General features: G+C 46.0%; 1 protein-coding gene across 1 annotated transcript in view; it reads right to left on the bottom strand.

Moving 5' to 3' along the window:
• Positions 1–11646: 11646 nt before the first annotated feature.
• LOC135912069 (homeobox protein Nkx-6.2-like) overlaps positions 11647–25246 on the bottom strand; it is a 195800-nt gene continuing 182200 nt past the window's right edge. Inside the window, exon 3 of the mRNA XM_065444447.1 lies at positions 11647–18391. Within this exon, the coding sequence (XP_065300519.1) occupies positions 17768–18391 (624 nt within the window). The 3' untranslated portion in view covers positions 11647–17767. The remainder of the gene's footprint in view (positions 18392–25246) is intronic.

Genomic DNA, 25246 nt, shown 5'->3' with positions numbered 1-25246 from the left:
ATTGCAGTTTTTGTGAATGAAAAGTACACAGTATCATGCATTGGTGTAGATCTTGCTCATGCGGAATGCCTGTGTTTAAATGTAAGCTTTTTCCAGACCACTCTTACTTTGTTAGGGATCTACCGGCCTCCTGCAAACAGCGTCAGTCGCTGTTAGAGACTGTTTAGCATTAGAGACTGTTTTGAAGCGTTTCAGTTATGAGGAGGTGTTTTGCCTCACCGGTGATGTAAATATTGACGTATTATGCCCAGGCAAAGCTCAAGTGTCAGATGATCTATCGGCCCTTTCTGCTTTTGGCCTCGAAAGCATGGTCACCATCTTCACACGTGAAGAAGTTGTGAATGGCCGAACAACACATTCTTGCTTAGACCACGTCTCTGTACGGGCACCTGATCACGATCTGAATTCATGCGTGATTACGCAACGCTTAGCAGACCACTATTTCACTGTCTGTCGTTTTAGCTTGAGGCGCCTTTTGAACACACCTCACGGTTGAAAAGTAAATAGCTCAGATAGGCACTGACAATCCATTAAATACCTTGGTATTTTCTTTGACAGTGGCCTCTCATGGAATGATCACATGACATATCTTTGCGGCAGGCTCAGTGTTTCATCGCTGCTTTTTAACATTAAATCCATTGTTCCGATGCCTGTAAAAATCACTATCATGCATGCCTTAGCATACAGTGTGTTACATTATGGCATCACATTGTTTGGGTTTCACTCATCTCGATGGCTGTGTCGAATTGACAGAATTCAAAAAAATATATATATGTTGAAGTCCATTGCGTATAACTCTTCCTCGGCCGACAATGTGAACTTGTTTATACATCTGAGTATTCCGTCATTTAAAACTGTTCACTCAAACGGTTGTGCTAAGACATTTTTGGAACCCTGATTTCAAACAGGAATATATTGCTCCCTGTGCACTGTGGAAAACATTGCGTTTTATAGTACCGCACTGCAACACAAGATTTGGTAAAGCTAGTAGGTATGCTTATGTCCCAAGAATATTCAATGACCTACCTGATCATATATTTACTGCAACATCGAAACGAAACTTGAAAAAATTGTTGAAAGCACTGTAAGATATGTATAATACTACATGTTTTCTTTTCTTGCTTCTTGCATTTCTTTTGTCACTGATTTCAGCTAAGTTTCTGTTTCATTTTGTTGTTATAAGCTTCACTAGCTTTTCATGCCTGCACATGTTGCCATTTTGTCTTTGTTTGCCGACATGCCGGGCCAAGTCACGCGAGCCACTTCCTTGGCTTTGACGGGCCTGCCTTCTGATGTACGATTATTGTAAGATGGCAATTATTATTATTATTATTATTATTATTATTAGTAGTAGTAGTAGTAGTAGTAGTAGTAGTAGTAGTAGTAGTAGTAGTAGTAGTAGTAGTAGTAGTAGTAGTAGTAGTAGTAGTAGTAGTAAAGCTTTCGTTCCTCTACCTGTAAAAAAGAAGCAATCGTGCATGCCCTTGCACGCAGCGTTTTCATATATGGCATTAAGGTATTTGCTATTTGTTCCGCTCGTTGGCAGGCCCGCGCTGACCGAATTCTTAAAAGTATGTTGAAGAGTGTTACTATACCGCTGGCATCCAGTAGTACACAGACTTGTTTCGGTCCTTAGGTGTTCGCACTTTTAATGTTTTGTTTTTCAAAGGGTTGTCACACGCATTGCTTCCGTGACTGCTGGTATCTCTACTGAATCAAATGCCTTCTGATAAAATATGAATTCCATAAAGAGAGGTTGATAGTGCTCCGCAGATTTCTCAGTTACCTGATTGATGACATGGACTGGATCTAGTGTAGCATATCCCTTCCTGAAGCCAGCCTGTTCTCGGTGTTGATTGAAGTCAAGTGCTGCTCTGATTCGATTGGAATTTACCTAGGTGAATATTTTATACAACACTGAAAGCAAGTTAATGGGCCTATAATTCTTAAATTCTTTAACGTCTCCCCTCTTATGGATTAATATAGTGTTAGCATTCTTCCAGCTCTCGGGTACACTTGAATTGACAGGCATTGCGTATAATGTACCGCAAGCTTTTCAACCTAATATGTCCTCTATCCTTGATTAAATTGACTGTTATTCCATCTTCCCATGCCATTTTCCCCCTCGACATGTCTTGCAACGTCCTTCTAACTTTATCGCGAGTTATAGAAGGATCCTCTGTATCATGTTCATTACTTCCAATGAAGGTTACATTGCTTCTCTGAATACTGTGTAGGTCAGTATAGAATTCTTCTGCTGCTTCAACTGTACCATCGAAATTGTTGATGACATCACCCCGCTAATCTTTCGCTGCATACATCGTGACTTGTCCTATGCAAAGTTTTCTTCTCTATTTCGTGCTGCCCCCAGTTTTTACTGCCTCCTCAATCATTCCGACGTTACAATTTCGAATATCGCCTACTTTCTACATCGTTTTCAGCTTTGACAGTTCCAAGAATTAAACCTGAAGCCGTGACTTAGACACTTTCATGTTTTCTTGTTTCTTTATTAGGTCCTTTTTCAATTGGGTGAGCTTACCTATGGGGTTCCTTGGTCCCTTACCTCCTGGACTGGACTGGACTGGACGATCGGCTGTTGTCTGTGCGGCTGCTACATGAAGACAGTCCCCATCGCTCGTCGGCCCACAAAGCTATGAAGGTACTTTTGTCTTTCTTGAGGGAGGCTGGCCTATGTGAACGTCTGTGACTCGCTCAGGCCCTCCGCGTGCGTGCGCGAGCTCACCGCGCCTTTCCTTTCTCTCCCCTCCCTCTCTCTATCTCATCTTTCTATTCCCTATTTCTCGTCCCTCAGACTAGGGTAGCCAACCAGGCGCATTTCTGGATAATATTCATGCCTTCTCTCGTTATTTCCTCCTCCTCCTCCTCCTCCTACTTCCCATTTCAATTTCTTCATTTCTTCTTCTAAAATCAGACATGTTACGGTTTCATTCATTACATCTATGTTATCCTAATCTTCCTTTTCTAAAGCTGCATATTTGTTTCCGAGCACGAGCCTAAATTCATTTGCTTTTACTGCTACCGCGTCTAGGTTGGCTTGTTTTGTCATAAATAATTTTGCTCTTTCTCTCTTCAAATTGAGAGCAATCCTAGACCTGGCTAACCTATGATCACTGCTTGGGCTACTGAGCACGAGATCGTGGGATCGAATCCCGGCCGCGGCGGCCGCATTTCGATGGAGGCGATTTGTGACAGCACTCGTGTACCATGATTTACGTGCATGTTAAAGAACCCCAGCTGGTCTAAATTTCCGGAGTCCTCTGCTACGGCGTGCCTCATAATCAGAGAGTGGTTTTGGCACGTTAAACCCCATAATTTAATTTTTTTATGATCACTGCCTTTAACCTACTTAACACTTATACATCCTGTATTATGCTGGGATCTACAGAGAATATGAAATCTAGTTCATTCTTTTGTTTCTCAATTAAGGCGTCTCGAGGTCCACTTTCTAGTACTGTTCTTCCTGAAGAAGGTACTCATTATGCCTTGTCTATTCCTTTCCGCGAATTCTACCGACGTCTCTCCTCTACTACTCCTAAAATCGATACCGAAGTTACCAATTGCTTGTTCGCCAGCCTGTTTTTTCCCCATTTTTCTATTGAAGTCAATCATGACTACAGTAGACTGGGTTTGCACTTTTTCTCATTGCTAATTCAACATCGTTATGAAACTAATAATTTCTTCATCATAATGACTGGAGGTTGGAGCGTAGGATTGCATAACATTTAATTTTATTAGTTTTATTCCCATTTAGTTTTATTACGACGACAGCTACCCTCTCATTAATGCTACAGAATTCAACAGTGTAATCCGCTATGTTCTTATTAATTAGAAATCCTAACCCCTATTCTCTCTTATCTGGAAGACCTTTGGAAATAAATGATAATCTAACGTATATCAAATTGGACTCTGTCATCAAAGCGATGCCGCGACAAGTAATTGACGCCCTGCAGCTGCTACTATCTGGTTTAAATACGCCAGTGGCGCTGTCAGGTGCAAAAATTATGCAATATGTATACAGTCTCCTAGTTACAGTGCAATTATGTCTACCTCTATCCGCGAAGATGACTGTGGTGTGAGATATGCACGTAGGCTTTTCACAGAAACAGTATGCCGTGCAGCTCTCATCATCACCATTTTCGTCATACCACCCACCCTTCGTCCTCTTCACATCCTATCTCCATTATTCCCCCAAATGCCTTCCACAGCGTCGAGTAGCAACCTAAGGCCCGTCACTCAGGCCGACCTATCCACTTTTGTGCGATTATAATATCTTCTCTTTCTCTAATTTAGTGATTGGTTCATTTATTGGTACATATATACACTTGAAAGAGATAAAAAAAAAAAGAGTTGTGTATGGGTTGAAGCAAAGAGCTGCGTTCGGCTGTTCCGGAAAAGAAAAGCGTGTAGAGAGGTCGCGTGAAAGAATCAGAGGCATACTTGAGTGGTTTCTTGGCATATAGGTGTGTGCCTCTCAATATCTCGTGGGAGTTCCTAAATATATTGATGAGTAGGGGATACATAAAAGCTGTTCGTCGTAATGGTGTTAGGGAAATCATTCAGGCACTGGCGTTGGGAGCTCTTTACGTGATGCGAACCTATTTTCTTGTGAAGCTGTAGTTGTCGAAATGAACAAAGGTGACATAGGCCCGTTCGTGAAAAACTTGCATGTTTGCCAGAAAAAGGAAAAGGCAATGTCGATAAGGCATTTACTAAAGAACGCTACAATATATATATATATATATATATATATATATATATATATATATATATATATATATATATATATATATATATATATATATATATATATATATATATATATATATATATATATATATTGTTTAATAAATGCCTTATCGACATTGCCACAATCGCGCGTGCGCCAGACTAATTTACGCTCAAAGGCGCAGGAATGAAATCAGGAAATTTGCAACATTTATTTAACCCCTTCACGTAACCTTCGCTTCACATAGATTCCAAAATATGCGTTAGATGTGCATACTCATACTCTTCACCTTCGTGAGTTAATTTCATTGCGGATATAGAGCTGCATAGCACAACTAGCGCCATGTCACTGGGACCGGGACTCTTTACTTATGCCAAAATTACAACAAATAAATACTAATTGTTTGTCAAAACCATAGCAGCTGAGCTCTAGGTCAGGTGCTAGAATAATTTAAGGTTTTAAAATTTCCCAGTGGCACGCTCGTTCCCTCCTTCCAAATCGTCTCGCCATACTATTTTTTTTTTGTTCGCTTCAATCCGCATTTTCAAGAGACTATTCGTCATGTCGCGGTTATAGACCAATAACTGTAGAGCATGGTTTTAAAACACTTTCAAATTTATCAAGTGGGCAACGTAAATAACTGTATATACTAGGAACAGTGCTCAGCAGGCAAGCAGTCCGGACAAACTCGCATCCAGTCTAGTTCGCCAATGGCGAATGTGACTGACATCGTAGCGAGATTCAGAAGACATAGCAACAACTGCTGCGGACTGAGATCATATGAAGAAATATAGCTAAGCGAGATAAGAAAACAAGATGACGCTCCGGGCGTTTCGCGGGGAACATTAAGCCATACTTGCCCTTTATTCCCACTTCCGATCTCCTGCACGAAAAACTGAAGCAACTGATCCCGTCAGCTTTTTCTTTTCTTTTCTTTTTTAACCCCGTCTGCGTGCGACCGCAATAAGATTGCGTTCTAGTGTCCTTGGTCACGACACGGCTTTTTAAAATATGCTAAAATGTTCTCACAAACTTGATGAACGAATATTTGCGTACGTTCTGGCTCTTTATATTAGTTAGTTAGTTAGTTAGTTAGTTAGTTAGTTAGTTAGTTAGTTAGTTAGTTAGTTAGTTAGTTAGTTAGTTAGTTAGTTAGTTAGTTAGTTAGTTAGTTAGTTAGTTAGTTAGTTAGTTAGTTAGTTAGTTAGTTAGTTAGTTAGTTAGTTAGTTAGTTCGGAAGGCTCCCCACCTCGGGGACAGTATTACTATTTCGTTCTTATTTTTTTAAACTCACGCCCTGTAATCAAGAAAATGGAGAAAAGCGTTCGCGTGTGTTTCTAAGTGAACGATTTCAGGTACTTTCCGCTACCACCGGTACTTTCGCCCCTGGGGGTCTGCCAGTCACATCTATACGTGCATGCTGCGAGTGCACTAGCAGATTGAGAGCCGGAAGCGACGCATTGAGCGCAATATCGTCGGGCCAGACTTCCGCGCAGCTGCTGCTCCCGCGCGCGATTCACGGGCGCGGGAGGAATTAAGCGGCGCCGGGAACAGGTCAGCGATGCTGGGAAGGTAATTGGGCCGGTGCGACGGCGAGTGCATTCTACCGGCGGCGGCATCCGAGCGGGGCCCAAGCCGCGGTTGCTGGTGGCTGTTTGTGTCGTGCTCGCCGAGTCGCTGCTGCTTTTGCTGCCGCCGCCGCAGGAGGCAGGGGACCGAACATGGAAAGGGCGGCCCGCGCGCCGAGGCCTTCCCTGCGGGGCCGGCGCGCCAAGGGGGGCAGCATCCGTGCTGTCAGCGCCAGGCGGCTGCCGGCGTTCGTGACGGCGACGCGCGCACCGACGAGGGCTTCGCCACGCCGGCTCCTTCGGCGCGCGTGTCTGGTCGTCCAGCTCGCGTCACTCCCTCTCCGTTCACCGACGAAGACGAGGCCCGAGTTGCCACTTGTCGATAGCCGGCACGGTCACGCGCATTGCGCCCGCGTGCGCGCGCTGTCGCCGAGGCGCGGCCAGTCACCGCTCCGGGCGCCCGCTTGCCCGCAGAGGAAACGGCCGCGACGCTGTGGTCCGCGTGCCAGACGACTGAGCAAGCTGCCCGCGCCGCCTAAATTTCGAAATGGGGGACGGGTCTGTCCCTCTTTCCCCGCAAATGTTTGGTTTTATCTTACTTCGCCCTTCTTTTACTTATTATGCGGGACGTGACGTCAAAACAGCAGTCGTCTCTATAGGCCGAAAGTTTGGTCGTTGTGCAATTTGTTACTGCTCCAGTTCGGAACGCAATTTTTTTGTTTTGCACTTCCTTCGCGCTTTCTTTTTCTTTAGCTAGCTCCTACAGTGCTTGAGTGCAGCTACGCTGTTGGCGTGGGATGACCCATCGTCATTGTATTCCGCATAAATCTAGTACAAAAGCACGTGATAGGACAGACATCTGTCTGTCCTATCACGTATCACGTATCACGTCATCTGTCTGTCCTATCGAGCAGATTTGTCTAGCTTTTTTCGCAAAAGTACGACACCGGCTAAAAACCCTACCAAGTCTGTCAAACATTTTCTTGGCGTATAGGTATATCTCGTCTGAAAGAGATGCGGTGGTTGGGTGTCACACGTAGGAAAAAAAAAAAGAAATGCGCGATACAACTGTTTTCAGAGGTCAACGTTCCCACTTACCTTTGAATGAAAGAGGCTCACGTACAGCAGCACTTTCATTATTATTTCACAGCAGTACTTTCATTTCCAATTATTACCATCAAAACAGTTTATTTAGTAAAAGCGAACCCGCCATGGTTGCTCAGTGGCTATGGTGTTAGGCTGCTGAGCACGAGGTCGCGGGATCGAATCCCGGCCATGGCGGCCGCATTTCGATGGGGGCGAAAATGCGAAAACACCCGTGTACTTAGATTTAGGTGCCCGTTAAAGAACCCCAGGTGTTCGAAATTTCCGGAGTCCCCCACTACGGCGTGCCTCATAGGCAGAAAGTGGTTTTGGCACGTAAAACCCCATAATTTAATTTAACTAAAAGCGAAGCTTTTTTTAGCGAACTTCACCGGGTTCTCGTGCCCGTGGGTACTGCGGTGTGGCTGTTCTCTAGCCGATGAGGGCAGCCAATCACAGCGGAGGATGCGCGCGACATCGCCGCTGGGTTCTTTGCACCAGCACCAGATGGCGATCGCCTCTGTGCATCTGGCGCGGCGGCATTGCATTACACTCTCTACAATGCTTGAATAAAGCCTTCCCTGTCACTTCGTGCGAGCATTCAATAAACACAAGCTCGTGTTTCGATTCTTTATGCACTCAAACAAAGCTTCGCTATATATAGATTCCAACTCGTTGGACCTGCTGCATTTTTCTTTTTTTTTTCTTGAAATCCTCTAGAACTGTCCCGACACTAACCGTTTCATGTTGTACCATGCGCCAGTTCTCGTAAGATCACCTAAAGTATACTAGTTAGCTGTGGGCTAGATTTTGCTTTCACTGGATCGGCGAACCTGCAGGCTAGGCTCAATGTCCATACCGTTCTGATGCTGAGCGCGAAGTCGCGGCTTCTGAGTTGCGGTCGCTGCAGCGGCATTCCGATGGCGGCGGAATTTAAAAACGCTCGTCTACCGACCTTTGCCTGCACGTTAAAGAAACTCAGCTGGTCAGAATGAATGTGGGACTCTGCAATAAGGCTGCATCGTAGCCACATGGTTGGTCCAACAAGACAGGAACACAGAAAAGGAAAAACACAGCTGTCGTCCCTGTCTTGCGCTTGGGGTCACTTAGTCGACTGCGCACCAACTAGCAACTAGACCAGCAAAATACAATAATTCCTCGCAGCTCTTGTGCTCTTTTGGGACGTTAAACTAACTAGCTAACTAACTAAGTAACTGACTAACTAATACCCACCTAACTAACAAAATAAATAAGTCAGACTTTTGCATCATACATTTGCCCTTGTTGGCACCATACGAAAATTGAGAAGGAGGGCAAGGAAGTTAACGAGGTCGATACTGATTTGCTATTCTGCGCTGAAGGTGACGGTGAAGGAAGCAAAGTGACAAGGAGTTTCTTTTCAGGTTTATGATAATGAACGCGTTAAACTAATAGCGAAAATATTACTTAGCTTCGGCTTTCCGGTTGTGTCTTTATACAAGCCATTAGTTTGCCTTCGGATAAGGCATATCTGGCCTAGGTTTACCACTCAATGTGCCAAAACCACGATCTGATTATGAGGAATGCCGAAGTGGGGGAGATTCAGGACTGGTTTTGGCCACCTGGAATTCTTTGACGTACGCACAATGCACAGTAGCGGAGCGTTTCTGCTTTGCGACCTCATCGGGATGCAGCCTGCGCTGCCAGGATCGAACCAGCGACCTTGTGCTCAGCAGCTCAACTCCATGGCCACTGAACCACCGCGGTGGCTACCTCAAATATACAAAAAAGAAGAAGAAAAACTATTTGACATAGAAATTATTCGAGCCTCTTACTCTCGGTCTCTCAGATTTTGAATGAGTATAGCGCTCGAGCAAGAACTCTGCACCACGGCGAACTTCATCTGCATTTTTATAGATGTGTCTTTGACTCGGCTAGCGCTATTGCGAATGTGCACCAAAAAGCAGGTCGTGGAGCCTACAAAGCATAATCAATACAAGTGACGTTGTGCATACATACACATTTGTTTGGGTACCTCCGTTTTCCTTGTGAAAATTAGATGATATTTACATTCGTGATGTTGCCATGATGCGTAAATTTGTGTGTATTAGCCGAAAAGCTTTTCCCTCAATTCGACGACACTCGAATCTCTGAAGATACTTCAGCTTTGACTGTGTTCCTTTATTCCTCATTTTAATTACGGAGGAAAGTGCTTCGCTAAAATGACAACGATATCGCATGTAACAAGTGATGAAACGATCGCCTTTGTGCTTTAAGTAAGTGCAGCTTTACTACAAAAAGACTCGTGCTTACGCATTTGCAAATTTTTCCTCAAGTAAGGAAGGTGATTCATAATAACTCGAAGTAACATAATATAAAAATTATTTACTTCTGTCGTGTCCTAAGCTTGATTACCGACATTTCGCGCGTTTTGTCTGTACGCGATCCTCGAAGGAAAGAAATTGAGTCCAGAGGAGACTTTGTTCATTTCAACAGCAGTTTTATATCTAGGCATTCACACTCTACTTACAAATCTCCGCACATTTTGCGCACGGAGACAGCAGAAGCCACTCGCGTCGCTCTGCTTCGTAATTCTCACCATGAAAATGGCACAATTATACAAGAAAAAAAAAAGAAACAACACTAAAGTGCTGTATGGAACAACGTTGACGCGGTGTTCACAAGTCTAAATGGACTTCCAGCGTAGCCAAAACTACTCCAGAGTAGCAATCTGCAGGACGTAGACTATGAAATATGGACTGCATGCAAAGACACAGGATCATTGCACAAGTAGAACACTACAGCGAATGCTTTGCTGGACTCGCCAAACTCGATGCCGCTCCGTTAAGCAGAGGTAGCGCTCAGGACACAATGGCTTCTTCTTTGGCGTAAAAGAACGCCGAAGGCGTGTCTCACAATGACTAGAACTCCGTAGTAGCTTTGCTGCGAATATTCTGCGGGTTCAAAACAGTTTCGCCCATTCCCACAAGGGTGCAATTGCGCTCATTTGCACGCAGTCAGTTTAGCACCCGACGCGACGGACAATACCCGCGAGATTCAGAGTACAAAGGAGAATGTTAGCGCCACTCAGTGGAGCAAATACGGGTAACACTTGCCCGTGAGTAAAAGGAAACAAATATGGTGCTTGCTGAGAAAGCACACGCAAGGGCATATTGTTTCGCATGAGAAAAAAAAAAGAAGAAAAGAAGGCTTTTTAAACAGAGAAGCGCGCACTTTCATTCAAAGCCAAGCACTGCAATTCATATCGGTTAGTTTTTTTTACTTGGTCACCATTTACCTAAAATGTATTGTTTTCTTTTTCTTCCTGTATATATGTGTGTGCTGACAGTGTATTGAATTCATCTGTCTTTCCCGTGCACATCTGTGGCTTCGCTACCATATTGCCTTAGCGTCTTCACCAACGTATCAGTTTTCTATGTGCAGCTGCATTTACAGTCAATGCCGTTACACAACAGGTCAAAGTTAAACAAAGGGTGGTAGGGGTGGCAAGAGCTGATTCCATTCAGTTCAGACAGCAATGTAACTCTACCATCAACATTCTGATATAGCGAATAGGTAAAGCGAAAAGTAACGAAACTTACTAGTAGTAGTGACAAGATGAGAAGAAACGTTTGCACTTTGAGACGCCAATGAATATACCGTGAACTCGTAATTGGGTATCAACTGTCACATTGAATTATGGCAGAGCTGGCTGAGCTCGTCAAACTGGACTGCACGTGCTGCCTTTTCAGGCGCGTTTTAAATCGCCTGCCCTTCGGTCTCGATTGTAAGTCGGGACGGCCGCAATACCTTCTTCCGTGTGTTGGTTGATCGCTGGTAATGTGAGAGTTGTAACGCACTTTAATCCGCTTTTCGACAGAGTGGGAAGGGTTTGACATGGCACAGTGCTTTCTCGCTTTTGACAGCACACACACTCTGGGGGTTCTAGAGGGGCTCAAACTGCTCGCACACCATACTCGCATCGTGTGGCTGTCCTTTCTGTTAGCAAGAGGCTTTCTGATACTTCTGACATGCAGCTTCAAGGTAGGAAGGCCGCGCAGCATCACTTCAAAACATAAATGTAGTTCGACGAGCTCTGTCCAACGTTTCGCATCACGACCACATTAACTTCAACAGGCAGTTGAAGGGGGGACAATAAAACAGGCTTCGCCTAGAGTGTCCATGCCTTCTAATTATGCGCTCTCTCTTCGAGCTTTGTTGACAGAAGGCATGGGCATGTTGTACGAGGCGTGAGCAAAACGCTATTGGGAATAAAAGAAAACAATATTATATATTGCACAATTCAAAAAGTGTACAACCGGATTTGGCACAACCAAATCACAAAGTCTGTCACCGAGATCAAACAGAAAAGCACGCTTGGGTATCTACCAGAAGCATGAAAATTAAATCACCGAGTTTCTCCTAACACAATTCTTAAGTTTCTCTTGATGACAATTACAAGTGATACGTTGTAACACATGAATGACCTGACATAACAGGATAAAACCAATAACCAAACACACAAATAATAAAATGTGAATCCATTGATTTCTACAAAGCATCTATTGACTATCTCATGGGAGTCAATTTTCATAAGACTGGATAAGTGCACAGACATCTATATGTACCTTCTGTCTAGTCCATATTGTGTTTTCCGGGTATGTGATCTGATGTCCGACGGTATGACGCAGCAGAAAAGGTTTTCACCAGGAATGCGCTGAAGCGCTTGCTATGCGCGTTGAAATATTTCGCGATACATGCATGACGGTGCAAACACGCCACTATGCCGGTGCACCAGACATGCACCGAACAGAGAACGGCAACAAAGCAAAAACCTGGACAGGTTCTATGTCCTACGTAGGTTCGATGCTGGTAAGCACCGATCAGTAAGTGACTACCTTCATTCAGTATTTGCCACGATAACCGTATTTGTTTCGATATGCGATTTTCAGGCAAGAAATCCTAATGCTACAAACTGTTGTTGTAGCGCCGTGCGAGTAAATTTTGTTTGCCCTCGTAATTAAAACACATAAGAGTTGGATTAAATACATATGCTGTATTCTTCTATCTGGTCTTTTTTTTAAATTTTATGTGAGATATGTCGGTCTACAAGAAATGTTACTCATGGGTGCAAATGATTATTGACTCGTTAAATAAACAACGGAGTGCTGCAGAAATCCTGCAGAACTTATTTGCTTATAAATGTCGCCGCATTTCGATTTGTAGATTCACTGATCATTGCAGTACCATCTGCGAAGCTTTCTTTCTAAGGAATCCGTATGGCATTGATTAGTAGCCTCGTGCTACTTCAGGTGGATGGGCATTTTCGCTTTCACTATCACTGCCTCCATGACTCTTTCAAAAACTGGCAGTGACTTACACTTTTAACACCAGCATTTTTAAAGCGTTGATGGTATTGACAAGTAATACAGGCTGCTTGGTTGGGTTTGCTCCGGGTTGGCGGTGGTAAGTTCCTTCCCGCGATTTTTTTGTGTGCTCGCAAAAAAAAAGGGGGGCGTCTTCAAATTTTTTAGAAACAATCGCCTTAACAATGAAGTGCCGATGAGTGCAATGACCACGATTGCGATGAGGTAGGCCAAGCTCATTGCGCGGAAACTTGTCGCCATTTGCCCTTGTCGGGAATGCACGTAAACAATGCGTCGTGAGCCTTTTTTTGTTTTCTTTTCCCCTCCCCCTTTTTTTAAAAATTGAGAATCATCTTTTTTGAGAAGTAGCCAAGAGCCATCACCTTTCTGCTCCCTTTCCATCCCCTAGTCGTACAGCAGGGTTCAAATATTCGTGGGGCTATTTAGTGTGTTCACGAACCGAATCATGTACGTACCGCACCCGACGAGCCAAGTGCGTTGCTACCCGCTGCGGACCATAATTCCTCTCGCTACACATCAGTAGTAAAAAAATAAGCTCGACTAACAACACTCATCGCGATGCTTCTTCTCGCGCATCGTATGTTACTTATTTACATATTTATATATCTGTTATATCTGCAAATAAATAGGCGATGAACATTCTCGACACACATTCAAGAATGCAGTAGTATATGGCAAGGACGACCTTCGTTAGAAAGAAAAAAAAATGCGATCAATGGCTAATGCCATGGCCTGACCCAGTAATGTCACCTCAACAACACCCACTCCTCTCTTTAGTTGAAAGTATTTCGAACTGCATCAGCCTGGCAGCACAAATATAGTGCATCATGCAAAATGGCTAACACTATAGTCACCCGTTATGAACGACATTATGACGAGACATAAGAACCGGTGGTATTATACGGACAACGCTGACTCAAACACCTACACACGACGCAAAAAAGTCAGCGTCAAGAGACTTCGTAACTCAAAGGCCGCTATATCAGGGTTCAGCCAATACTCTGAGTATTTCCAGATAGAACTTCAAATTTGTATTTTCCCTTCTACATTTAATGTAAAGCTATATTCTGGCACATCATGCAATTAACTCAACAAGTGTAGTGCGGAATGTTTCACCACTACGAGCTGACAGAAAATTGATGTCAAAGCCAGTGACACTCCTCAAAGTACCTGCTCATTGTCGATTAGAAATGGCAAATGTTCCTACATCAAAGCGCTTTAAAGAAGTGCGAGAAGCAGGTCCTAAAGAAACGGAAAACCAGAACAAAAGTAACGTTATCTGACAGTGGATATCAAGACGGTCGGGAGGCTAGAGCCTTTCTCCTGCCTTTGTTCAGTGAAACTCGCCACAAGCCTGTTTTGCCCAGGAGCTTGAAGCGTGTAGTTGTTTTTAATGCACAAATTCCATTATTCGTAAACACCTGTACTGCGGCTAGTATGAGTCGTGTGTAAATACCCTGTGGAACTCCAGGCGCCTTGCCTCGCAATCAAAGGCAAGGAGACATGAGGAAATGTAATTACCATACAAGTTTCAACAATGCCTCCTTCGTATGTAAAGTGCGCAGCTCTGCCGAAAGGTCTCGAAACGAAGAAAACATTCTCTTATGACTTCTACCGCTTTTTTCCCCATCTTACTCACTTGGTTTGCAAATTATTTTGATTGCAGATACCATACGTGCCAAAAAAGTAACCGAAGGTTTAAGCACTTCGCCTATCAGGTTTCTCTTACCGAGTGGCATGGTAGAGAAGGCCTCAGACGGCCGCACCGCAAAGCAACTACGTTGCTTCACCGCGGATATTTGCAATTCGTGAGCAGTAAAGCAAGATTAGCACGAAAGGCTCTGTGTATCGACAAATTAGACGGAGCACTAAAGGAACTGTTAACCGCGCATAATGAATAGCGACGCGATGGAAACTGAGCGCGTTCATTTGTTTTACGTATTCCCGTTAGCTTGATATAGGAAGAATGTATTTCCGGGTACATCCATAACCATTTAGAACAAGGGCGGAAACACACCGTCTGTAGCTCTCTTAGTTTACACTTCTGAATGCAGAAAAGCAACACACTTTACACAAACATGCAATGATTGATGACACCACCGCTCAATACGGTGAAACATAAGTGACCTCCACGCATACGCTGTACAATGTTGACGAAAGCGTGCTTTCAGCTGTGCTGTTAAAGCGTTTCTGTGTGCGCATGACTAACGGAAGTCCTGTCATAAAAAAAACGCTTTTAACAGCTGACGGTTTCGGCGCTTGCCCTATTTCTGGCACCAAGGGAAAATCAATAAAATCCTGTCTGGAGGAACATACGCTTGCCACCACCTCACAGCTTCGTGTTCATTAGACATCATCCGTCTTATAAAGCTCTCGGTGAACAATGTGGCAAGTGCAAGACGACTTGAGTCAGCCTAGTAGCCGTAGAAGTCTTGCGCACAATACTGGACGCTTTAGCATGTCGTGCATGACCTGTTCCCCATCGTGCCCGATTTCAGTGTAACCATTTGCTCACAAGATGTACCGATGTACATTTGCGCGATGTAGAACTGTTTCCCCTCAATTGCGCTGGCTGTCACGCTCTCATGCAGGGCCTTCAAGCACCTCCGAGCTGTTTGCAGCAGCGTTTCGCCTGAAGAACCCCTAGCGTATTATTGAAGTTCTGATTCCGATTCTCAACATATTCTACCAAGCTTGGCCTGTCACTGTCCGGTCGTTATTTTAAGCTGCATGAATTTAACGATGCCACCATTACTGGGGAGTTAGGGAAACAAGAAGTTTGCATTGTTTCGCTCATATCTTAGTAAAGTCCGTAAGTATCCATACGCGTGAGCCAAAGGTACTACCTCAATTTTCTCAAACGATTACGAACGGTCTAAAAAAGCTGTAAGATATCGAGTACGCTGCCTTACAGTAATTTTGAACCTTAAGAATAATTAGGCACTACGAACTGTAGGACCCTGAGGCTTAATACACATTTAATAAACGATGAAGAAAGTTATACTAGCATTTTTGAATAAACAAATATATATCAGCAGCGTGTTCATTTGGGTTGGTTAGTACATCTGGTCACAGAGCTGATTTTTGAACAACGTGACGCAGTGCGAAGAAAAAAAATCACAGGACAGAGCGCTGACTTACAACCAAATTATTTATTCATTTGGTTGTAAGTCAGCGCTCTGTCCTGTGCCTTTTTTCTTCGTCCTTTGTGGCACTGTTCAAAAGAATGTGGCGTGTGACAAAATATATATCAATGGAGGGCATGGGATGAACGTTAACATGCCACATGTGGGCAACGGTGTACAACTGCACGAGCATTTAGTCGCAGTAATGAACACCCGACGGACACAAACAGAGATCTTGATAAAGGACTGTCGTTCTTTTTTTTTTTTTGAACTTACATGTAAATAAATCGCCTCAGTGCACACAAGCTGGTTACTGCGTATTAACTGACTGTAATAGAGTTAAATATCGTGTATTCTTTATTTTTGTTTTGTTTTTTGTCAGATTCATTGCATACATGCCCTAAGGTGTACACAATGCTGAAAATGCAGCAAATGATTCATGAGCTCGCCTCCCCCGCTTTTCTTTAGAGGGGGGGGGGGGATGAAAGGCGAATACAGATACGCGAAGCACTTATGTTACCTTTCGAAAAGAGTAGAGATGAGTTGAATATGCACTCAACTGCTTCCATCAGCGTTGCACATATTTAACAATAAGAGGAGTGAATGCAAGAAGCCCTAAGGGTTACGTTACTCCTGATCAAATTTTAAGCACTGTTCCAATTAGCATTAGCGCTGGGCTCAGGGAAGTAACCAATAGTGGCAATGCGGAGAGAAGACAATATACTCATAAAAGGGCTGCGTGTGTGGATCTTAGGCACGTTCAGGTGAAATGTTCATTAACCCATGTCGTGAGGTTTTGCCTTAATGATTACTGTCACAATCGGTGCGCTGCAATTATCGGGTGTCAGGTGAGTCGGCGCATACATGGCTACACAGCTTCATTGAATATTGTCACGCCGTTTCCATTGACATCAGGAAGTACTGATTAAAGTATGAGCGAAACAAGGCAACATCTTGTGTCAAGAGAGCGTTATAAGATGTATGGGGGTTTTTCACAAAAAAACCGTATTCACATCGAAGAATTAGGAAGGTGGTGCGAGAAACTATGTCGCATTTTCTTTCTCCATGTAGAATGGTTCTTGCCCAATAGGATTTTCAATGGAGTATTTGACGCTGAAATGTCGAGCATTGCGAAAAAGCACATAATACGCCGGTCAAGGAAGCCAGGTTAGATTAGTGTAAGAGCCTTAGAAGCTTTCACTGTTTAGCATCTTAGGCTAACCTTCACGCACTTGCCATTTTCCAACTGCGCTAAATCGAAAGCAGTTTCTATTTGCCAACTGTTTGCCAATAGTTAGTTGCCAACAACTATTTCTCAACTCACTGCGATCATATATATCGCGACATTGTCAATTTACTCGTCGCGTTAATCGGTGGTCTGAGCGGTGCTTTCGAACAAAATTATCAACTGAATAATTTGTTCTCGCGGTGACCTGTCGAAAAATAAATAGCTGAGCTGGTGAAACATGATGGTTAATGGCACACTCTTGCACATGGTCCTTGTACAGCCTTCGAAGAGGAAACAAAAATGCGCCAGGGCAGATCGCGATCACTGTTGAAAGCGTCATCATCTCGACTCCCGTCTGAGATTGCAACGGTTCCGGCCCACACAGGGGTCTTCCATCCTTACAGGGCCTCAGAAGGCGCTTTCCCCGACCTCACGGCACCCTTTCAAGCGGTCCTGGCCAAGGGTCGGCCACGCGGCATTTTCGGGGAAGACGTGGCCAGCAGCTCAGCGCCACGTGAAGCGCCGCCCCGCCGTTTGTCGGAGGTCGCAAACCAGGCCCAAGCGAGCGCGTGCACCACGGGCGGAGAAGGCAATCGTGTAGCTGCTGCCAGAGCGAGCACCCCGCGCAAGCCCTAGTCTCGGCTCGCGGGTCACTGTTCCACCTGCCCGCTGTCCTGGAACTTGTCCGTCTCGTCACAAACCAACACTGCCGACGACCTGGGGCTGGGCACGATCCCGAAGCTGTCGCCGTGCTGCTTGGCGGCGGCCGCCGCTCCGGTTCGGGACGTCAGCTCGGCGGCGGCTTCCCGGAACGGCCGCTGCTCGGAGCCGAGACTGGGCGAGGAGTCCCTGCACGCGCCGTCCGCGCCGTCCGAGCTGAGGGCCGCGGTGCCGTTCTCCATCTTGTCCAAGTCGGACGAGTGCGGGTAGTGCTGCGAGCTGTCGTCGGTTCGGTCGCCCGAAGAAGAAAGGTTGCTGAGATCACTCACGCCGCACGGAGACGGCTTGGCGGAGTTGGTTCCAGAGAAGCTGTGGTGGTTGACGCTAAGCGCAGACGAGCTGTTGCTGCCGGCAGCTGGAAGCAGCGGGCTATTGGCACCACCGGCTGCCTTGGTCAGGCCCAGTGGCTGCTCACTGGAGGAGACCTTGGCCACGGCTGCGGTGCCCTTAGCTTTGGCCGCCTTCTCGCCGATCTTCAGCTCGGCCGCCTCGGCGTTGGAAATGCCATCCTGCTTCTTCCACTTCGTGCGCCGGTTTTGGAACCAGATCTTCACCTGCGCGAATCAGAACAGAGCCAGCGGATCAAACTTTCACGCCGAGTTCTGCACAGAACGCTCATGCCGCAATGCACGTCTATGCCAAAGGACCAAACAGTGGCGTTCGCCAATCTCCGTTTTCCCGTCAGAAAAAAAAAAAATCTGTTTTACTAGTGACATATTCGCCTTGATTTCCGTAAGAGGTAAGCGAAAGTGTCAACATACCGGCTGTCCCAACTAAATGTCGCCAAGAATTAAAATATAACGAAGGCTTTTTACGCGAACGGCGATCACTCTATGTTGATGGGCGTTGTACACGCTAATCGTAAGTAATTTTTTTTCATTTAGCAAAAATAAGTATTTGATGATGTTTAATTACGTCGCTTTTAATTAACTTACGTCATCAATAATGCGCCATTTCAAATGCTGCGGTGCAAGTCGAGAGATGATAGAGAAGAGCTTCTAAACCAGCCTAAGCCCGATGTGGGCTTGCATCGTCGAAAAAAAGAAAGACCACACAAGACGTAGATTACTTCATGTACATTGTCATCGATCACTTCTCGACATCCTCCGAAACATTTAAATTGGCGCCTAATCGATAAGGCAAGTTAATTAAAAACAAACTAATTAAACGTAATGCATAATTATTTTCGAAAAAATTAAAAATACACATGACTAGCATCAACAACGCCTATCAACATACACTGATGGGCGTTCACCCGTGAAGCCTTCGGTTATATTTTTTTTTTATTCTCGGCGACATTTAGTTGGTACTTGTGCTTTCATTATGCAGAGATCAAGGCATTAAGTTTCTGACCGAGCTTTACCCATTTCATTTGAAACTACGCATCATATATGAATATCACGGGAGGCGAAGGTCGGATACGGATAATTTCAAAAGGCGTGGTCACACAAAGATGAAATCGATAGCTGGAGGCAGTTTACTTCGTTCAACGAAAATCAAGCTCTAAGATACCCGTGCGACACGCAGTCAATAGCGGTTCTCAGTTCGCCTCAGGGAACATTGCACCTTCTCGAAAACTTGAACACCCTCGGATGTCTCAAAGCCTGAGAGCCTCAAGCAACAGCTACTGAAACAATGAAATTGAGTAGACTATTTAACTGGATATCTACAGTATGCTCTACAAGGCATTTAAGTAAGTAAACAATACTCGCGTGAGTAAAAAAAGTCGTTGGTAACGCGATAAGCCAGTTGCAACAACTGCGACGTGGCCTCCCCGTCGCGACATCCCCGACGCCAACCGAAGTTCCTCGCCCACTGAAAAACTTTTTTAACGATAAATAAGATAAAATAAATTGGGCAATCAATTCCACTTATTAGAGTGAATCTTGGCGGCGTTTTGTGAGCGGTGGCGCTGGCTAACACCCCCAGGGCCAGTTATAGTAGCAACACATAAGTACCACGGAAAGTGGACGGGAAAACGGCGCCGCGGTAGCTCAATTGGTTAGAGAATCGCACGCGTAATGCGAAGACGTGGGATCGTTCCCCACCAGCGGCAAGTTGTTTCTTCATCCACTCTAAGTTCCCTTAATTTATTATTTCTTTATTTTCAATTAGTAAGTACAAGTAATTTCGCCTGTGTTGTCCTTGGTATCACTGTTTGTTGGCTTCTTACGATATGATTAATAAAAAATTGGGCCCCTCGGTCAACCCCCTTTCTTCCCGTTTTACAGATGATGCCCTTCATATGTTGATTCTCACTCTACGATGTGCGAAAAGCACCTGTCTTTAGTTTCAGTAGGTGCTGCGATAAACGATCTCATGCGTAGCTATGGGAGATATATGTCGGCAGAAAGTGAACAATCGCGCTTCTTTGGCCTTGGTGCGTTCTTCATGGTTCGCTGCCGCTTCATGGGTCACTGCTTAGTCCGGCCTAAGGGAGCTATGCAGCTCGATGCTGCAGCTGCAAGCTCTGCCCGCTGGGAGCTACACACATCGGACAAGTCATAGTGGACTCATTAGAAGAAAGAAAAAGGAAAAAAAACAGAGAAATAATAATAATAGTCACAGAAGGTTTTGCCTCCATTTCATGAACTACGTGACAGGCGTTGCAAGCGAACGAGGCACAACCAAATGGGGCAGGCTTATGGTGTAAAGGACATGCCGAGACGACATTTTTGTCCTTAAATATCTTCAAGAGGGACATCAACGTTTGGTATAAATTAGGATATTATGCGACAGATAGCTTCGGGCGTGATATGATTATAGGGATGCATTATTCTGGGTAGTCTTCACCGCATGGCTACAAAGCCTGTGGGTGAACTGTGCGACGACGGGACAAGAAAGGGAAACAAACACGAGCGCAGTTATAGTTAATATGCACCAACGAGGCTCAGCTTAAAACCCTTCTACAAAGCCTCCAGATGCATGTTTATGCTTATATTATTTGCAAGGCACGACGAATGTGTACAAGCTCGTGCTGCTTGCAACGTTTTGCCGATGCAAAAGTACCATCGGCATTGCTCCGTCGCTCCATCGATCTTACTGGTTGCTGCACTTGAGCGACATTAAGAAGTCGGCTTGCGGGATTTTGCGCCACGTCTATTCGTTCAAAATTTCAAAGGCGCAGAATGAGACTGTTAACGTTTTTCTTCAAAACATTACGCATTCGTCATGGTGTGTAATGGAGCAATATATCTTAGAGAAGGACAGCAAAAAGAGTATCAAAGAGAGGGAAGTTTGCAAGTGTAAAAACCGGCTGTCTTTCCGTTGCTGGGGAGAGAGGCTAAAGGAATTAGTGACACTGATGATGCCTTAGGTGATATTAAAGCTACGTGAAAAAATAGAGCCAAGGAGACTGAGAGTATTATAGTATAGACGTAAGAATATTATAATACACATAAATATTCGGGTTGAAACAAATCCAAGAATCAAAGCCTCCCGCAAGCCAATGAGTAAACACTGAAAATATGAAATGAAACAGCAAGAGCACACATAAGAGATAACTAATATCTTGTAAGTCCATATGGAAATAAATTATGCTTAACAAATGGTTACACTACGGGTACATTACAGACTAGGTAATTTCATGCTGTCCAAATGATTTCCTCTTTTTTTTGTATCTATAACACAGATATATGAGTAATATACATATATGGCATTTCACTTCTTCGTAGTTCTTGCAGTGCCTAACGCTTCATGTAAAACAAACCGTATGCAGAGACAAGGCACCAAAAGAGAGATACGAGGAAAAGCGGTGACGATTAGCTTTTTTACGACCAAAAACAACACTTAAATTTTCTCTGACCGCCCCCAGAGGGACACGTCGCCCGGTGCGTCAGTGTTGCGACGAGCGAACATGACGGTGCGGTCTCGTTAACAGCGTCGGGGGAACAATTGTAAAGGGAAGAACCCAGGGAACGCTGTCTCAATCAGACACCGGTATACCAGGAGGCTCATAGGCGCTTCAGATTAATGCGAGGTGACACGACAAATGACGCGTGACCGCGCGCCTTGTACACGCATAATAGTCAAGGCAAGCCACGCGCAAAGAACACAGAAGGGGTAAACAGACCGGAAAAGCGCCATTTTCGGCTCCGTCTGAGGTGCGACATAAGATGTCTTTATCGACGTCTTCATCGCCAGCGCAGCTCGCGGCGCTTGTGTAGACAAGCCGACAAGAAAGACAGAGCGCTGCGAAGGCCGCAGAGGCACGAAAAAGGCAGAGAGGCAATAAAGAAAGGAAAGGATCCTTGGCGCGGCACAAGACGGGAGGGAAGGAAGGAGACTGTTTCACCGCGAATCTCACCCAATTTCCAGCGCTTCTTATTTCTTCCTCGAGGGCTCGTCGGCCGTAATTGCTATCCCTGCGCTCCCTTTTCTCCCGCGCTGCCGGCAGGGCCAGTATCCTCAATAAAGGGCCTCATAAAGAGTAGAGAGCGGACCCGGAAAAAAAAAAAAAGAGGGACGAAGGCGCTCGGTTAAGGGGCGGCTGGGAGGAAGGCCGCTGGGAGCAGATTCATTTGTCATGTCGCCCGCGCGCCAAGAAGAAACGCAGGCTCGCAGGAAACCATTAGACTCGATCAGGTTGAGATATGCCGCGGGAGGAGGAGGCGTGCGGCGCGCGAGCGCGCTGGGGAGACAATATCCGCAGGGGGGGGGTGTCTTCTCTGCGCTGCTCGTCGTCGTCGTAGCGCGCGCTCGCCGCTTCTGGAGCGGACGGCTTCCCTTGACGCGGCCGCGGCGCGATCGATGCGCCGCCGCTCTGGCGCTTTTGTGCGTGGGCCGCGTGGGCCGCTAGCGGCGAACGGGGGAGCCGGCGCAGCGCCACTCCTGCGCGCTCGCGACCCACTCTCCGGTCGGCGCTTCCGCATTGTCGCGGCGCCCGACGCGGGATGACAATTACACGGAGACCGCTTCAAAGGGACGACGCTGACAAGCGCGCCGCTGCGCGCGCTGCGCCCATCGTGACCGTCTTGCCGACAGCGGCGCGTGTCATCGGCTTGCGCCGCGCTTTGCTCGGACGCCAAGGCGCGCTGCTGCTTTTCTCCCGTGCGGCCGACGAGATTTCCTCTGACGTTGGGGCGCTTTATGACGAGCGAAGAAAAAAAAAAAAGAGCCAGGCTCCCGTTCTTTCAAGCCCTACACGCACGTGTGTATACCGCTTACCTAAGTGGAAAGAATACAGAAGAGGACGTGTGCTTCCATACGAGTTCTTTTTTTTTTTTCCGGTCTACTTGGTGAGTTTACATTAACGCGATCAACTCCCCAAATAAAGGCAAACTACACAAAAATACATGGACAGGATCAACGCAATACTTTCCAAGAACGATGATCCTTTGCATGCACCATGCACGTGCGAAATACATCTTACAAAACTTACTCTTCCCATGCCTCCTTGTGTGGTGCGCGTTTATTTTCGCAGTTCATGTGTTTACGAACATGTGTATCGGGATAAAAGTAAATCTATACGTAGAAGTTCATCATCGCACAAAAAGAGTGACTTAAAGAAAACGAACAAATAATACTTTTGTAGGGTCTTTTTATCACCAAGTGGAATAGTTTTGTTGCTTTCAGCCTATTAAATGATCTGAGCTTGAGCGTGATGTACGAAGAAAAGAAAGAGCGGTGAAAGCAGAAACTTGATATTAAGGTCTCCTATGTTTCTCGTAACAAAAAAGAGGAACCAAAGTGCTGCTCAGGCAATTACATATATGTGGCAGTCTCGAAGCTGAAGACAGACTTGTTTTTAGATTTCTCCCCTTACATCGGCACCGGCCTATCCTTCTTTTCGAACAATCCAGATAAAGAAGGGAAAGCAAAAAAAAATGGAACAGCAGTGCCCCGGGTTACAAGAGGGTAGCGGGGAGTCTTCCGTGCGAGGCGGCGTAACAGAGATCGTGCGGCGCCATTTAATGCGGGCCCAGCGCTAAACAGCCGGTGTCATCCGAGCAATTTCGTGCTTCGGCGATGATGAGATTTATCCCGACGCCCCGGTTCTCTCCCCCGCTGCCTTGCTCTCGGCAACCTGTCGATAATCGATAAAGGCCCCCCATTCTCGAGCGCGCCGCATCCAGGAAGCAATCGCCGAGACACCCACTCGCGCGGCCGCCACCGCTCGATGCCGGATCGTTCATCTCGCCTGCGCCTCCTCCGGAGGCCCCCACAAAGCCCCCCCCCCGAGTGCGTGTCGCCGGCCGCCAACGAGACACAGCCGTGACACAGGCTTCCGCGCTTAGCGGCCACCGCACAATGCCTGCGGCGCGCAATGGAGATAACGGCAGGCTCGGACACCGCTCTTCGCTATACTTCTCGCCCGGTCGCGGAGAGGAGAAATGAAACTCGCAATTTTCATTATGACAATCGCATCCGAGCGCGCGCGGTCTCGCCAACAGCAGCGCAGCGGCGCTCGTTCAAAGCGTGGGACGACGCGCCGGCCGAACGATTGCTGTTTCCTCTTTCGCTCGGCCGCGGTGGTGCCATTATGAGAACTCTATTTGGGACCGCGATTGATTAAGCGATCGATCCGCGCCGTTAAACGGCCGCGCCCGGACGTCGCCGAGGACAGCGCGCGCGGCCGAGGCGTGCCCGGGCGCCGGAGCGGAATTTCGTCGCGGTGCCCGGGGGCTGCCGTCGCACGGTCGGGGCACGCAATGTGTGCAGCCTGTCTCGGCGGTGGACGCGCTGCTGACGGGCTCCTCTCACTCGATGCACAGCGACGCCGGCATGCCACGCCTGTCGCTCCTGGATTCTCCCAAGACGCGGATGGCTTTCGCCGGGCACGCGCAGCATTTTCTCCAGCAAGTGCTGCGAGGGAGCGTGCAATTTGCTTGTCAACAAGCGCACATTATAGGAACTATGCAAAGTGCGCGTCCTGCTAGGCGGGCTGTAAACGGGCACGTTCATGAAGCAGTCGGTGTGAAAATAAACTTGAAAAAGGAGAGAAAATAAACTTAAGAGAAAAAGGAAGAGTGCATAAGCAGAGTGCGCCCACTGTAATGTGCAGCAGCCATTGCGCTTCGAATAATTCCTATCACAGTTCGTATCCTGGTAAAGTCTCTCAGCACTGAAATAATCGAGCGCGAGCAAAGTGCGAGACATAAGTGTATCAGCACGCCGCGTTCTTCAAAAATTAGGCACACTTAAACCTCAAGTTCACCAAGTCGACAGGACCATAGACTTAAATCATTAACTCGAGAACTTTGTGAAATGGAAAACACTCGAAACAGTGAATATAACAGCATTACATTAGGGGTGGAAGAATGTTCGAATACGAATCTAATACTGCAAGCAAACTACTCGTATTCCCATTCGAAAAGGAACTATTCGGTATTTTCGAAAATTCGAAAATAACCCATTAATTTTGCAACAACGGTATGTTAAGGTCTGGCTGCTGTTTTCCGTCTGCTAAA

This window comes from Dermacentor albipictus, chromosome 1 (genome assembly GCF_038994185.2).
Source record: "Dermacentor albipictus isolate Rhodes 1998 colony chromosome 1, USDA_Dalb.pri_finalv2, whole genome shotgun sequence".
Lineage (NCBI taxonomy): Eukaryota > Metazoa > Arthropoda > Arachnida > Ixodida > Ixodidae > Dermacentor > Dermacentor albipictus.
The sequence above is the reverse complement of the archived record's forward strand: the minus strand, read 5'-3'. Positions and strand labels throughout refer to the sequence as shown.